At 37.5% G+C, this 18,288-nt stretch overlaps 1 protein-coding gene across 1 annotated transcript in view; it reads left to right on the forward strand.

Moving 5' to 3' along the window:
- The first annotated feature begins 554 nt into the window (after nt 1-554).
- The window catches only part of LOC111139797 (Kruppel like factor 8), a 92,564-nt gene continuing 74,830 nt past the window's right edge, over nt 555-18,288 (forward strand). Inside the window, exon 1 of the mRNA XM_022492192.1 lies at nt 555-626. Coding sequence (XP_022347900.1) covers nt 555-626 — 72 coding nt within the window. The remainder of the gene's footprint in view (nt 627-18,288) is intronic.

The raw sequence follows: 18,288 nt of genomic DNA on the forward strand, positions 1-18,288 counted from the left end.
TGTAGATAGATCAAAGGAAATCTGGTTAAAGAAGTGCTGGTAGGTGCTTCTGGTAGGAATGGTTATGATGGTTTATGTAGGGCAGCATAATGAGGCCACCAAGTCTCCCTTTTTATAGAAAGACAAATGAACAGGGAAATAGAAGACTGCTCATATTAACCCCATCTAGTTTGTGTGTTTAAGAGAGATAGACAGGAAAAACTTCCTTAGAGAGATTTAGTGCTAATGTGTTTAGAAGCTCATTAGGGTAAATATCCATAGAGGATCTTTTGTGGGTAGGGCTGGTTGGAGTGGTTGGAAGAAGCAGATTCTCATGTATATAGGATTTGTGGGGGGCAGCTAATATTTTTGGGGACAAGCCAGGGCCATCTTGATGAGTAGAATATACAAATTAGAATGTTGTCCAAACACTGACTTCTCAATATTTAGTAAGTGCTGAAAAAATGATGTTCATTGAATGCAAACAGGTATAACCAAGGGTAAATGGCATACTGTATGCATATGGTGGATTAATCTTATTCTAACATTGTGTGTCCCTTGTCTTTTTTCCAGATATGGATCAACTCATAAACAACTTGGAAATCCAACTTAATTCAGAAGGTGGCTCAATGAATGTCTTCAAACCGGTCAGTTAATCCGGAAAATTAGATACTAATATTGAACTATAATAGTGCTGAGTGCCTGGTAAATCATTGTAGAGCTAAAGCTCATTTTTTATTTCTAACAACATGTTAGGAACTGAAAAGGAGTGAAGGAAGGAAGGTTTCTAGGAAGTACCTGAAAGCCTGGGTTTCACCTGTGAAACCCAGGCCAGAATAGATCCGGCCTAAAAGAAGTATATCCTCTGGGGTCAAGTCTATAGAGGCAAGTTAGAGACTTGGTAGACAATAGAAATCATTTACCTAACACTGTTCCACATTTAAGGCACTCTGAAGATTAAATACATTGTCTTCTTTAATCTTCATTATATCTCTGTTGGATACTGTATTAGGGTTCTCCAAAGAAACAGAACCAGCAGAATGTGTATGTCTCAATCTCTCCCTCTCTCTCTCTCCCCCTCCTATCTATCTAGCTGTCTATCATCATCTATCATCTATCTACATATATATATATATATATATATATATATATACACTATATATCTATAGGTATAAATAACAATATATGTATCACATATATACATATATATTTATATATAAAATAAAATATATATCTATCTACCTAGCTATTGAGAGAGAGAGAGATTATAGGGAATTGGCTCACATGACTATAGAATTCTAATGAATATAAAATTTAATAGGGGGTAGGCTGGCAGATTGGAGAGCCAGGGAAGAGTTGCAGTTTCAAGGGCAGTTGGGTAAAAGAGTTCTTTCCTGCTTGAAGGAGCTCAGCCTTTGTCTATTAAGGCCTCCAAGTGATGGAATGAGGCCAACCCATATTGTGCAGGGTAATCTGCTTTACTCAAAGTCCAGTGACTTAAATGTTAATTTCACCCAAAAACATCTTCACAGAAACATTTAGAATAATGTTTGACCAAATATCTGAGCACTGTGAGTCTCCCAAATTGACACAAAATTAATCATCACAGATAGGTATTATTAATATTCCCATCCTGCAGATAAGAATATTGTAACTTTGGGCACACCCCAGAACAAGGATTTCTTTTTTTAAACAGGCAAGCAGTCTGTGTTAGATGTAGAAGTCTGATTTTGCTCAGGTTTAAGTTTTAAAGTCATTCCATGAGTAAAATGCAAATACTGTCAAAATTACCCTTGAAAATCCTTTAAACTGTCTATAAAGTTGAGTATGAACTTTTGTGTATCTAGTAACTATTTGTTTCTCTTTTTTAAAAAGATTTTATTTATTTGAGAGAGAGAGAAAGAGCACAAAGAGCAGGAGGGGCAGAGGGAGAGGGAAAAGCATACTCCCCACTGAGCCTGATCCCAGGACACTGGAATCATGACCTGAGCCCAACCAGACACTTAACCAACTGAGCCACCCAGGCGCCCCTTGTTTCTTTATTTAAGTCACCAGATTAAGCATCTGGCTTACATTTAAGAGTCATATTTTACCAAAAATAGTTTTTAACCATTAAATGTTTTGCCTTTGGTGTACAATTGAATTTAAGTTTCATGCACATAGGGGGGATTTTCCTTTGTATTGTTAATACCAAACCCAACTTAGTATTTTATTTACCTTACTTGTAGCTGTTGCCATTTAAGGACTATTCATACATTAACACTTGCTAATTGTTGTAAAACATCTGCTGGTTTCTGGTGTAAGTCATAATTAATACTAAAAAGCAGCTGAGTATAAGTGTTAGACAAAAGCCTATTGGACATGTAATTAAAAAATACTCAGTGAAATGTTGTCAAGCACGTAAAGCTACCTTATTTTGAAATCTCGGTACACCTAAGTACAATTCTGAAATTATTATTTTTTAAAATTTAATTTTATTTTTTTCAGTGTTCCAAGATTCATTGTTTATGCACCACACCGAGTGCTCCATGCAATATGTGCCCTCCTTAATACCCACCACCAGGCTCACCCAACCCCTTACCCCCCTCCCCTCCAAAACCCTCAGTTTGTTTCTCAGAGTCCACAGTCTCCCATGGTTCATCTCCCCCTCCAATTTCCCCCAACTCACTTCCCCTCTCCAACTCCCAATGTCCATGCATTGTTTAAGTATACTAAGTTTCCAAAGTTTGAAGACACTTTGAAATTGGTTCAATGTGTAGAAAATTCTGGATAATAGATAATCTAAGAACTTTTTTGTTTCTTGACTTCTCCAAGCTATCTTGTTTTTAGTAAAGCTAGGTTTAGTAAAGTAAGTTTGTGCTTACATGGCCACAGAACACTGGCCATGTCCCAGGCAACAAAGGCTCAGAACTTGTGTTCTATAAAAATACAACGTTGGCAACATTCTCGTGGGCAGAAACCTACTGTTTTTGCTCATTATATGATTTGTTTATGTCATGAGATGGGATTAGTGTGGCTGTCTAGTTCAGTACACACATGCTGCTCAACGGTCTTTGAATTCCTATATCACCATATACAATATAATGAATACTTTGTTGTCAGTGCTTTTTGTTCTTAGTTTTTGATTATTTCATAGAAATAGGATTTCTTGAACAACATGTATGATCAATTTTAGGACTCATACTGTATCATACATGCCTCCCCCCTCCAGCTTAATATTGTTAACACTTTACACATATTGTCACATAATTGCAGGTATTTACATGCTCTTTCTCTACCCCTTCCAACTCCCTGTGTCTCTCTCTCTCTCATTTTTTTTACCTTTGAAAGTAATTTGCATTGAGAAACTTCACCCATAAGTAATTCAACACGCATCACCTACAAATGACGCTCTCATGCATAATTACATCAACCATATTATACCCAAGTAATTAACAGTATTTTATAATATTATTTAATTGGGTAATATATTTCTAAAACATTCTCAGTGACACCTTTTCCCACAACATTCTTTCTGCCTGGAATATCCTTCAATAAGCCTGTCTAATTTACCAAATCCCAGCTTTTCTTAGGGCCCAAATTTTAATTCCATATGTTTCATAAAATTTCCACTGATAACTATTCTTACTAATCTTTAGTGCACTTGAATCCCTGGAATGCTTGATTATCTGTACCAGTTACTTGTATGGCTCTGCTTATTACTTGTTCTCTAGTCATCAACTACTTTATGTAAATATCTCTTGTTTTTACAATGATATTTTTTGTCTCTGAAACTTCAGTTATTATGTGCTATGCACACAGTTTTTGACATATTCTTATTATGAATATTATACACTTACTTTTAGATTAGTGCAGTTAAAAATAAATAAATACATATATTCTGGGTTTGATGTGGGGTATTGGTTTCCTAGGGTTGCTGGAAGAAAGTACCATGAATTGGGTGGCTGAAAACAAGACAAGTGTATTATTTCATGGTTCCAGAGTCCAGAAGTCCAAAATTATATCATTGCCATGATCCTTTCCAAGGTTCTAGGGGAGAATCTGTTTTTTGCCTCTTCCACCTTCTGGTGGATGCGGGTGTTCCTTGGTTTGTAGACTCAGCACTCCAGTATTTACCTACATCTTCATGTCACTTTCTCCTCTGTATCTCTGTGTGTGTCTCTGCTCTGTGTACCTGTTTAAAGACATTTGTCATTAAATTTAGGGCACGCCCAAATAACCCAGGATTATCTCCTCAAGATCCTTAATTTAATTATATCTTCAAAGACTGTTTCCAAATAAAGTAATATTCATTGGTTCTGGGGATAAGGATGTGGACATATATTTTGGGGGAACATCATCCAGCCCAGTACTATGTGTTATACATATATTTCTAACATACAGTAAATAACACAGCACCCCAAAACAATCTTAGATGCTTTGAGAAAGAAAAAGTGCTTCGCTATATTATAGTTTAAATTTTTCATAGTTTCATGCTAGGTAATTTTTCCATATTTTCATGCTAGGTACTAATCAAATACCTAATGAGTCAATATATGCACATACATACATACATGTATGCATACAATGCACATATATACATTTCTAATATTACTTTGCCTGGATGCAGCTGCCACTATGCTTGATGCTATCTCCCAAGCCTGTACGATTGCCTAATTCATTAGTTTGTACAAACTGATGAATTCATTTATCTCATAGTACTACATTTCCAGATGCTATTAAGATGGTGGTGATGTAAAATTTGAAATCCCTCTAGGTTTAGTTTAGCTCTACTTTTAATAATACTCAACTCCAATCACCTCTCCTTTCTCTGAATACATAAACACCTGATGTCCTCATTGGAGATGGATTGGAGATTCAGAAAGTAAAACTGACTTTTTGACTTAAACAATGAATATGCACATATGTGTCTTGATATACATACTCATCCACCCAGGCATGAAAATAATTGTTTAAACCTAGAGCAAAGCTAAAAGGGACCTATGTACAGAAGTAGCTTTCCTTTTTCTGTTTAGGAGACTAGGTTTTATCTTTACCATAAAAATACTCTTTCCTCTCTTTTACACCTGTTGTGCTGTCTGGAGTATTTTGTTCTTTCATTTTATTTCTAGTCTTGCCTTCCCACTTTCAAGCTCTAAATCAGAGTTGTTTTATTTTATTGTTTTTATGTTTAAATGTGTGAATTTGTGACAGCAAATTACATTTTCAGAAAACTCTTTCAAAATAGAAAAGAAAGTAGCATACATCTATTCTGCATTTTTACACCCAGTATTATTTTTCCCCAAGTGTCCATCGACCAGTGGATGAATAAAGAAGAAGTAGTACACATAAATACAATTAAATATTACTCAACCATAGAAAAAATGGAAGCTTACCATTTACAATGACATGGGTGGAGCTAGAAAAGTATGCTAAACAAAATAAGTCAGTCAGAGAAAGACAAATACCATATGATTTCACTCATATGTGGAATTTAAGAAACAAAAAAATGATCAGAGGGGGAAAAAAAAGAGAGAGGCATGGGGTGCCTGAGTGGCTGGGTGAGTTAAGCCTCTGCTTTTGTCTCAGGTCATGGTCTCAGGGTCCTGTGATAGAGCCCCACATTGGGCTCTCTGCTCAGCTGTGAGCCTGCTTCCCCCTCTCTCTCTGTCTCTCTGCCTAATTGTGATCTCTCTCTGTCAGATAAGTAAATAAAATCTTAAAAAGAGAGAGAGAAAAACCAAGAAACAGACTGTTAATTACAGAGAACAAACTGATGGTAACCAGAGGGTAGGTGTGTGGGGGATGGGTTAAATAGGTGATGGGGATTAAGGAATGCACTTTTTGTGAGTGCACTGGGTGTTGTATGGAAGTGTTGAATCACTAACTCCTATACCTGAAACCAATATCATACTGTATGCTAACTGGATTTAAATAAAAACTTGGAAAAATTAAAATAAAAAAAAGAGTTATTTTAGACAGTTGATTCCCATGAGCCTTGACCTCCCAAGGCATTCTACTTATCTTCAACAAATGCTCAAGAGCTTATATATTTTGAATTGGCCACTTTTTTCCCCTGGATTTCTTTCTACAATTGAGGATCCCAGGTGCCTTTATCAACCATCTTCGATGATATATCAATAAATAACTTTTTTGTCAACTCAAATTGACTTAAAATCTGATTAGGATTCTGGACATTTGAGAAGGACTGTGGAAATAAAAAAAAAAAATTCCTCTTTGAACCACCCCCAGACATGTCTGTGTTTTTTTCCATACCCAACCTTCTTCATAGACTCAGAAATTTGAGGAAGCTGCAGCCTGAAGTTCTAAAATACCAAATGGGTAAAGTAGCTATTCTCTTTCTTTGAAAAGTGATAGTGACTAACTACAGAACATTTAAAAACTGAAGCCATCACACAATGTTGAAGAAGAAAATAGGTTATTTAAAGAGAAAAATCTGATGGCACAGCTTTAAATTAATCCTTAGATGAACTATTAAAACTGTGATAATTATATTCAATATGAGGAAAAGGAAGCCATTTTTAGTCATCTCAGTAAGAATTTTTAAAAATCACCAAAACTCTAGGGCTAAAAACTCATTTACTCCTTACATTATGTCTCTTCAGAATCCTTAAGTATAGTATGTCATGAATAAGGAGAAGGCAAAGCAGGTGGTGTTTGGGTTTTTTTGTTTAACAATAGGTATAATTATATTCAAAATATAAAAATTAGAATGTATATTAGAATTACTACTAAAATTATTTGACCATATGGAAAGAGAATTCTCAGTGCACACAAAAATTATTCACAATCGTAATGTGTAGATATGAAGTGCTTATCTTATTATGTCTTCATGCTACAAAGTGAGAAACAGTAAATTCAACCTTCAGAGCTGCTTTTGAGCATAGTTTTTCTTGAGGAAGCTTCCTTGCATAATGTAGCATTCACAAATCAGAAAATCCTTCCACAGACTGGATTCACATAGGTATAACAGGTACACTTGAAAGTGATACATACAGAAAGAAATATGTGATGATATATTGTGAAGAACTTACTGTTAAAACAGGAAAAAAAAAAAAAACAGAGGTTCCTGGGTTGTTCAATTGGTTAAGTGTATGACTCTTGATGTTGGCTCAGATCATGATCTCAAGGTCATGGAATTAAGCCTCATGTTGGGGTTTGTGTTCAGTGTGGAATCTGCTTGTCCCTCTCCCTCTGCTCCTTCCCTGCTCACACACTCTCTCTCAAACAAACAAAATCTTAAAAAAAAAAAAAAATAAAACCAGAAAACCCAAACAACTCACCTTCCAACATTACTTTCAAATTCTTATAATGATGGCAGAAGAGGAGAATTATTGAAGCCCTATTATGGAAAAGGTTTTGTTAAGAACTGATAGACCACAGGGCAGTCTACACAAGTCTACACAAGCACAAGTCATGATAGGTATTGAAACAAGGTCTTACAATGTCTTATCTCATCAAGGCAATAAGAATGGCATAAATGAAAGTAACCTAAGTGAGAATGAAAGATGGCAGAGGAATAGGGGACCCTATTTCAACAGGTTCCCTAAACTGAGTTGGATATCTAAAAGACCACTCTGAAAACCTACAAAATCAGCCTGAGATGTAAGAAGATATATCTGGATCCCTACAAACAGAATACCTCTGGTGGTTGGTTTTGAGGTATGAAATGGGGAGCCATGATTCTGAGAGAAGATATCAGAAGATAAATGGATGGGGGAGGGAGCCTCTGAGATCCTTTACTGCTAGGGTGCAAAATACACCCATGCAGTGGACTGGGCACAGACTCATAGACCAGTAGTGGTGGGGAAAGGACTTTAGGGCAGCTCCCTGGACCAAAACCTGGAGCTATGGAGGCATGCGTGTGAGTTGGAGGTGGGGGAGTAGTGGCTGGCGGTTTTAAAAGCACAAAGCGAAGAGACAAGCCTGGACCTGGAAGTGAGGGCTGGGAGTGCTTCTGTGGGGTGCACAACCCAGGGCTCTGCAGATTATAGCAGCACAGAAAAAAACGGAGACAATGTGGCCTGGAGAGCTCACTAGAGAACAGCCTGTGATCTCTCTGTTCTGAGGCAGAAGTTTTGAAACAGTCACTTCTGCTCTAACTCTTGAAAGAGATGAAGAAAGCCCCCAGAGAACAGAAGTCCCCCCAAAATGGTTTTCATTAAGCCCATCCTTCCCCCACAGAGGACAAGGCAACTCTGCTCAAAAAGGGTTGCCTGAGTAACAGTGCTGCAGATCCCTCCTCCAGAAGAAAAGCTGGAAAAACAAGAGGGCAACAACCCTAAGGTCCCTCTAAAAAAGGTGCATCTTGCTTGGGTTTTGATCAATAATTGAGACTCTGTACATTCTTTCAACCACCCCTCAACAGAATGATTAAGAGGAGGAACCCCCAACACAGGAAAAATTCAGAGACTGTGACCTCTGCCACAGAACTAATGGATATGGATATAAGCAAGACATCAGAAATATACTTCAGGGTAACAGTTATGCAGACAATAGCTAGGTTGGAGAGAACTATTAATGGCAACATAGATTTTCTAAGGGCAGAAATGAAAGCTGAACTGGCAGAACTTAAAAATACTATCGATGAGATACAATATAATCTAGATACTCTAACAGCTGGGTAAAGGAGGCAGAAGAACAAATTAGTGATCTAGAAACAAAATGATAGAAAATGAGGAACAGGAGGAGGCCTGGGACAAACAGCTTAGAATCCATTAAGACAGACTTAGAGAAATAAATGACACCATGAAATGTTCCAATGTCAGAATTATTGGGAACCCTGAAGGGGTGGAGAGAGAGAGAGGACTGGAAGGTATATTTGAGCAAATTTTAATGGATGAACTCCCTAATCAGGGAATGAAACAAACATTCCTATCTTAGAGACACAGCAGACCCCTCCCAAGATCAAGGAGAACAGACAAATGCCCTGGCATGAAATAGTAAAACATGCGAATCATAGAACAAAGAAGACCAACTTAAGGGCAGTTACAGGAAAGATATTCCTTACATACAGAGAAAGGAACATCTGAATAACATCAGACCTGTCCACAGAGACTTGGCAAGCTGGAAAGGGCTGGCAAGACATATTCAGGGCACTAAGTGAGAAGAACATGGAGCCAAGAACACTATATCCACCAAGGCTGTCATCCAGAACAGATAGAGAGATAAAGAGCTTCCAGGACAGGCAGAGACTGAAAGAATATGTGACTACTAAGTCAGCACTACAAGAAATATTAAGGGAGGTTCTATAAAAGGAGAAAGATCCCACGAGTGATATAGAACAGAAATTAATAGGCACAATCTATAAAAACAAAGACCTCACAGGCAACATAATGACACTAAAATCATATTTTTCAATAATCACTCTCAACATGAATGGCCTAAATGCTCCCATAAAATGGCACAGGGTAGCAGACTGGGTAAAAAGGCAATACTCATCCATATGCTATCTACAAGAGACTCATTTTGAACTAAAAGATACATCCAGAATGAAAGCAAAGCAATGGAGCACCATCATTCATCCCAATGGACTACAAAAGAAAGCTGGGGTAGCAATTCTCACATCAGGCAAATTCAATTTTAAGCTAAAGACTAGTCAGAGATACAGAGGACACTGTTACTATTATTCAACTGTCTATCCACCAAGAAGATCTAACAATTGTAAATATCTATGTCCGCAACATGGGAGCAGCCAACTACATAAGTCAACTGTTAACCAAAATAAAGACATATTAATAAGAATAAATCAATAGTAGGAGGCCTCAACACTCCACTCTCAGCAATAGACAGATCTTCTAAGCATAAAATCAACAAAGAAACAAGAGGGCACCTGGGTGGCTCAGTGGGTTACTCCTCTGCCTTCGGCTCAGGTCATGATCTCAGGGTCCTGGGATCGAGCCCACATCGGGCTCTCTGCTCAGCGGGGAGCCTGCTTCCCCCTCTCTCTCTGCCTGCCTCTCTGCCTACTTGTGATCTCTCCCTCTGTCAAATAAATAAATAAAGTCTTAAAAAAAAGAAACGAGAAACAAGAGCTTTAGATATTAAGGATTGCATGTATTGCATGGAGTACTAGGTGGGGTGCATAAAAAAAAGAATCTTGGAACACTGAAAAAATTAAATTAAATTTAAAAAATAAATGACACATTGGACCAGATGGACCTCATAGATATATACAGAACATTCCACCCTAAAACAACAGAATATTCATTCTTCTTGAGCACACTTGGAACTTCCTCCAGAGTAGATCACATACTGGGTAACAAATCAGTTCTTAACCAATACCAAAAGATTGAGAGTATCCCACTGCATATACTCAGACCACATTGCTTTGAAACTGGAACTCAATCACAAGAAGTTTGAAAGAAATTCAAACACTTGGATGTCAAAGACCATCCTGCTCAAGAATGTTTGGATCAACCAAGAAATTAAAGAACTTAAACAGTTCATGGAAACCAATGAGAATGAAAACACATCAGTCCAAAACCCATGGGATATGGCAAAGGCTGTCTTAAGGGGGAAATACAAAGTCATCCAAGCCTCACTCAAAAAAATAGAAAAATCTCCATTACACAAATGAAATTTATACCATAAATAACTGGAAAAAGAGCAATAAATAAAGTCTGAGCCACACATGAGAAGAGAAATAATTAAGATTAGAGCAGAGATCAATGAATTCGAAAGCAGAACTACAGTAGAGCAGACCAAAAAAATAGAAGCTGGTTCTTTGAAAAATTAATAAGATAGGTGCACCTGGGTGGCTCAGTGGGTTAAAGCCTCTGCCTTCGGCTCAGGTCATGATCCCAGGGTCCTGGGATCAAGCCTCGCATCTGGAATTCTGCTCAGTGGGGAGCCTGCTTACCCCTCCTTCTCTCTGCCTGCCTCTCTGCCTACTTGTGATCTCTATCTGTCAAATAAATAAATAAAATCTTTTAAAAATAAAAAAAAGAATTAATAAGATTGATAAACCACTGGCATGACTTATCCACAAGACAAAAGAAAGGACCCAAATTAATAAAATTATGAATAAAAAGGTAGAGATCATGCCTAACACCAAGGAAATGAAAACAGTCATCAGAAATTATTATCAACAACTATATGCCCATAAATTAATCAACCTGGAAGAAATTTATGCCTTCCTGGAAACCTATAAAGTACCAAGACTGAATCAGGAAGAAATTGACAAGCTGAATAGACCAATAACCAGTAACAACATTGAAGCAGTGATCAAAAACCTCCGAAAAAACAGGAGTCCAGGACTTCATGGATTCCCTAGAGAATTCTACCAAACATTCAGAAAAGAAATTATATCTATTTTCCTGAAGCTGTTTCAAAAAGAAGAAACAGGAGGAAAACTTCCAAACTTGTTCTATGAGGCCAGCTTTACCAGGCAAAGACCCTATCAAAAAGGAGAATTTCAGACCAATATCCCTGATGAATATGGATGCCAAAATTCTCAACAGGATCCTAGCTAATAGGATCCAACTGTACATTAAAAGGATTATCCACCACAACCAGCTGGGATTTATCCCTGAGATGCAAGGGTGGTTCAATATTCACAAATCAATGTGATAGAACACATTAATAAGAGGAGATAGAAGAACCACATAGACCTCTCAGTTGATGCCAAAAAAGCATGTGACAAACTATAGAATCCTTTCCTGATTAAAAATCTTCAAAGTATAGGGATAAAGGGAACATTCCTTAATTTCATAAAATCCATCTATGAAAAACCCAGAGTAAATATCATTCTCAATGGGAAAAAGTTGAGACCATTTCCCTTAAGGTCAGGAACAGGACAAGGATGACCGCACTTGCCACTATTGTTCATCATAGTAGTAGAAGTCCTAGCAACAGCAATCAGAAAACAAAAAGAAATAAAAGGTATTCAAATTGGCAGTGAAGAAGTCAAAATCTCTCTCTTCACAGATGACACTAGACTTTATGTGTAAAACCCAAAAGATTGCAGCCTCAAATTAGTGGAACTCAAACATCAATTCAGTAATGTGACAGGATACAAAATAATTCACAGAAATCAGTTGGTTTCCTACACACTAACAATATAACTGTAGAAAGAGAAATGAGAGAATAAATTCCATTTACAATAGCACCAAAACCCGTAAGATACCTTGGAATAAATCTAACCAAAGAGGTAAAGGATCTGTACTTGAGGAACCACAGAACACTAATGAAAGAAATTGAAAAAGACACAAAAAGATAGAAAAACATTCCTTGCTCATGGATTGGAAGAATAAATATTGTTAAAATTTCTATGCTGCCAAGAGCAATCTACACTTTCAACACCATCCCAATTAAAATACCAATGACATTTTTCAACGTGCTGGAATAAACAAACCTAAAATTTGTATGGAACCAGAAAAGACCCTGAATCGCCAAGGAAATGTTGAAAAAGAAAAACAAAGCTGGGGACATCACATTGCCTGATTTCAAGCTATATTACAAAGCTGTGATCACAAAATGGCATGATATTGGCATAAAAACAGATACATAGATCAATGAAACAGAATAGAGAGCCCATATATGGATACTCAACTCTATGGTCAAATAATCTTTGACAAAGCAGGAAAAAATATCCAGTAGAAAAAAGACAATTTCTTCAATAAATGGTGCCAGGAAAATTTGACAGCTATGTATAGAAGAATGAAAATCCACCATTCTCTTACACCTTACACAAAGATAAACTCGAAATGGATGAAAGATCTCAGTGTGAGGCAGGAATCTATCAAAATCCTAGAGGAGAACATAGGCAGTAAAAACTTCAACATCAGCCACAGCAACTTCTTTCAAGACATGTCTCCAAAGGCAAAAGTGAAAATGAACTTCAGGGACTTCATCAAGATAAAAAGTTTCTCCACGACAAAGGAAAAAGTCAACAAAACAAAGAGGCAACCCACTGAATAGGAAAAGATATTCGCAAATGACACTACAGTCAAAGGGCTGATATCCAAGATCTATAAAGAACTTCTCAAACTCAACACCCAAAAAAGAGATAATCATGTCAAAAATGAGCAGAAGACATGATCAGGATATGTCTCCAAAGATGTACAAATTGCTATCAGACACATGAAAAAATGTTTATCATCATTGGCCATCAGGGAAATTAAAATCAAAACCACATTGAGATACCACCTTACACCAGTTAAAATGGCAAAGATTAATAAGGCAGGAAACAAAAAATGTTGAAAAGGATGTGGAGAAAGGGGAAGCCTCTCACACTGTTGGTGAGAATGCAAGTTGGTGCAGCCACTTTGGAAAACAGCGTGGATATTCCTCAAAAAAGTAAAAATAGAGCTTCCCTATGACCCTGCAATTGCGCTCCTGGGTATTTCCCCCAAAGATACATATGTAGTGAAAAGAAGGGCCTTATGTACCCCAATGTTCATAGCAGCAATGGCCACAACTGCCAAACTGTGTAAAGAGCCAAGATGCCCTTAAACAGACGAATGGAAAAAGATGTGGTCCATATATACAATGGAATATTACTCAGCCAACAGAAAGGATGAATACCCAACTTTTGCATCAACATGGATGGGACTGGAGGAAATTATTCTGAGTGAAATAAGTCAAGCAGAGAAAGTCAATTATCATACAGTTTCACTTACTTGTGGAACATAAGGAATAACACGGAGGACATTAGGAGAAGGAAACCAAAAGGGAAGGGGTGGAAATCGGAGGGGGAGAGGAACCATGAGAGACTGTGGGCTTTGAGAAACAAACTGAGGGTTTTACAGGGGAGGTGTGGGGGGATGTGTGAACCTGGTGGTGAGTATTAAGGAAGGCATGTATTGCATGGAGCACTGGGTGTGGTGCATAAACAATGAATCTTGGAACACTGAAAAAATAAAATTAATTTTTTTTAAAGTGAAAAAAAAATGTCTGGTAGAATTTCCCTAGGAAGCCATCTCCTTCCAGACTTGTTTTTTTGGGAGATTTTTGTTGTTGATTCCATTTCTTTGCTGGTTATGGGTCTGTTCAAATTTCCTATTTCATCTGGTTTTATTATTTTTTTAAGATTTTATTTATTTATTTGTTAGAGAGAGAGAGAGAGAGAGAGCATGAGCACAGGCAGAGTGGCAGGCAGAGGCAGAGGGAGAAGCAGGCTCCCCGCCAAGCAAGGAGCCCGATGTGGGACTTGATCCCAGGACGCTGGGACCATGACCTGAGCCGAAGGCAGCCGCTTAACCAACTGAGCCACCCAGGCGTCCCTGGTTTTATTTTTTATAATTTATATATTTCTAGGAATTATCCATTTCTTCCAGGTTGCTCAACTTGTTGGCATATAATTTTTATAATATTCATTTATAATTATTCGTATTTCTGTTGTGTTGGTTGTGATCTCTCTTCTTTCATTCATGATTTTACTTGGGTCCTTTCTCCTTTCTTTATGTAAGTCTGGCTGTGTGTTTATCAATTTTATTATTTTTTTCGAAGAACCAACTTCTTGTTTTACCAATGTGTTCTTTTTTTTCTTTATTAACCTCAAGTATTATTGCCCATTTTGATATTGACAACTTCCAGGCTTTAAATACATAAGGAAAACCTTGGGACTAAAAAGATAAAGGCTTCTTACAAAGTTACACTTATTTTGAGGGGGAACTCAGACCCTAAAAGAAGATTTCTTGGGACTTTTTCCAGTACAATCTTTAAAGCACTGAAACTCTAGTGAATGTAAGCTTTATGCTACTTAATAATTTAATAACCTAGATTTTCCAGGTCAGAGAAAAGTTACACTATTATGTCTAGCTGTTGTTAGAAACTTAGGTCCCATGAGTTTTGTTTTGTTTGTTTTGTTTTACATTAAATTCAATTAATTAACAGATAATGTATTATTTGTTTCAGGGGTAGTTCTTTGATTCATCAGTCTTATATAATATGCAGTGCTCATTACAACACATACCCTCCCCAATATCCATCACCCAGTTACCCCATCCCCTTACCCCATCCCCTCCAACAACTCTCAGTTTGTTTCCTAAGATTATGAGTCTCTTATGGTTTATCTCCCTCTCTAATGTCATCTTGTTTCCTTTTTCCTCTCTTCCTCTGAGATCCTCTGCCTTGTTTCTTAAATTCCACATATCAGTGAGATCATATGATGATTGTCTTTCTCCAATTGACTTACTTCACTTAGCATAATACACTCTACTTCCAGCCATGTAATCACAAATGGCAAGATTTTATGCTTTTTGATGGCTGAGTAATAACAATTATACACACACACACACACACACATGCACACATACACACACACACACACACACACACACACACACACCACATCTTCTTTATCCATTCATCTGCCAATGGACATCTGGGCTCTTTCCATAGTTTGGCTATTGTGGACATTGCTGCTATAAACATTGGGATGCAGGTGCCCCTTTGGATCACTACATCTCTACCTTTGTGGTAAATACCCAGTAATGTAATTGCTGCGTCATAGGGTAGCTCCATTTTCAACTTTTTGACGAGTTTCCATAGGGCTGCAACAGCTTACAATCCCACCAGCAGTGTAGGAGGGTTTCTCTGCATCCTCAACAACATATGTTGCTTCCCGTTTTGTTGATTTTAGCCATTCTGACTCATGTAGAGGTGGTACCTCTTTGTGGTTTTGATTTGTATTTCCCTGATGTCAAGCGATGCTGAGCACTTTTTCAAGAGTCTGTTGGCCATTTGTATGTCTTCTTTGTGGAAAACTTTGAGTTTATTTTCATGTATGATATATGAAAGTAGTGCAGTTTCATTCTTCTAAATGAGTCCATCCAACTTTCCCAGCACCATTTATTGAAGAGACTGTCTTTTTTCCATTGGATATTCTTTTCTGCTTTGTCAAAGATTAGTTGACCTTAGAGTTGAGAGTACATTTCTGAGTTCTCTCTTCTGTTCCATTGAGCTATGCATCTGTTTTTCTGCCGGTACTATATTGTCTTGATGATTACAGTTTTGTAATACATCTTGAAATCCAGAATTTTGATGCCTCCAGCTTTGATTTTCATTTTATTTATTTTATTTTATTTTATTTTAATTTTATATTTTAGAGAGAGGGCAAAAGCACAAGCAGGGTGAGCAATCGAGGGAGAGGGTGAAGCAGACTCCCCACTGAGCAGGGAGCCCAACATGGGGCTGGATCCCAGGACCCTGAGATCATGACCCGAGCCAATGGCAGACACTTAACCAATTGAGTGTCCCAGGCACCCCTCAGCTTTAGTTTTCCATTTCAGCATTCTTTGGGTTTGGGGTCTTTTATGGTTCCACATATGTTTTAGAATTGTTTGCTCCAGCTCTGTGAAAAATGCTAGTGTTATTTTGATAGGGATTTCATGGAATGTGTAGATTGCCTTGGGTAATATAGGAATTTTAAGAATGTTCTTCCAGGGGACACCTGGGTGGTTCAGTGGGTTAAAGCCTCTGCCTTCAGCTCAGGTCATGATCTCAGGGTCCTGGGATCAAGTCCCATATCAGGCTCTCTGCTCAGAAAGGAACCTGATTCCCCCTCTCTCTCTGCCTGTTTCTCTGCCTGCTTGTGATCTCTGTCTGTCAAATAAATAAGTAAATAAATAAATCTTAAAAAAATAAGAATGTTTTTCCATTTATTTGTCTTTCCCTCAATTTCCTTTATAAGTGTTCTAAGGTTTTCAGATTACAGATCATTTAGCACTTTGGTTAGGGTTCTTCCTATCTATTTTATAAATCTTGGTACGACTGCGAACAGGATCAATTCCTTGATTTCTCTTCCTTCAGCTTCATTTTGGTGCATACACATGCAAAAGACTTCTGTGCATTGATTTTATCCTGCAGCATTGCTGAATTACTGCATCAGTTATAGAAAATTTTTTGGTGGAGTGTTTGGGGTTTTCTACAAAGAGAATCCCCTCGTCTGGAAAGATCGAAAGGTTAACTTCTTCTTTGCCAATTTTGGTGTCCTCTCTCTCTCTCTCTTTTTTCCTTTTTGCTGTCTGATCGCTGAGGCTACGACTTCCAGGGCTATGTTGAACAATAGTGGTGAGAGTGGACATCCCTCTCATGTTCCTAACCTTACAAGAAAAGCTGTCAGTTTTTCCCCATTGAGGATATTAGCTGTGGGTCTCTCGTATATGGCTTTTATGATTTTGAGGTATGTTCCTTCTTTTCCTACATCATGGAGGATTTTTTTTTTAAATCAAGAAACTATGCTATATTTTGTCTGATCTTTTTTTTTCTTCTATTGACAGGACCATGTGGTTCTTATATTTCTTTATTAATGTGGTTTATCACAATGATTGATTTGTGGATTTTGAACCACCCCTGCAGACCAGGAATAAATCCCACTTGGTCATGGTGAATAATTCCTTTAATGTACTGTTGGATCTGATTAGCTAACATCTTGCTGAAAATTTTTGCTTCCATGTTCGTCAAGGATATTGTTCTATAATTCTCCTTTCAGTGAGATCTTTGTATGGTTTGGTATCAGTCACTTCTTGCCCTTTTGGCTAAAATCAAGTGTGGTTTTGGAATCAAGGCAATGCTGGCCTCATAAAATGAGTTTGGAAGTTTTCATTCTATTTCTACTTTTTGACACAGTTTCAGAAGACTAGGCATTAATTATTCTTTAGATGTTTGGTAGACTTCTTTTTTTAAATTAACATATAATGTATGATTTGCCCCAGGGGTACAGGTCTGTGAATCATCAGGCTTACACATTTCACAGCACTCACCATAGAACATACCTTCTCCAATGACCATAACCCAGCCATCCTCTCCCTACCCCCCAACCTGCCGCAACCATCAGTTTGTTTTGTGAGATTAAGAGTCTGTTACGGTTTGTCTCCCTCCTGATCCCATCTTGTTTCATTTTTTTCCTTCCCTACCCGCAACAACCTCCCATGCTGCCTCTCAATTTCCTCATATCAGAGAGATCATATAATTCCCTTTCTCTGGTTGACTTATTTCGCTAACCATAACACCCTCTAGTTCCATCCACATCATTGCAAATGACAAGATTTTGTTTCTGTTGATGGCTATATAGTACTCTCTCTCTCTCTATATATATATATATATATATGTGTGTGTGTGTATGTGTGTGTGTATATATATATATATATATATATATATATATATATATAAAACACTTCCTCTTTATCCATTCATCTGTTGATGGACATCTAGGTTCTTTCCATAGTTTCGCTATTGTGGACATTGCTGCTAGAAACATTCGGGTGCATGTGCCCCTTCGGATCACTATGTTTGTATCTTTAGTGTAAATACCCCATAGTGCGATTGCTGGGTCATAGGGTAGCTCTGTTTTCAACTTTTTGA

The sequence above is a fragment of the Enhydra lutris genome, unplaced genomic scaffold (genome assembly GCF_002288905.1).
Source record: "Enhydra lutris kenyoni isolate GAN:26980312 unplaced genomic scaffold, ASM228890v2 scaffoldscaffold118, whole genome shotgun sequence".
In the NCBI taxonomy this organism is placed as follows: Eukaryota; Metazoa; Chordata; class Mammalia; order Carnivora; family Mustelidae; genus Enhydra; species Enhydra lutris.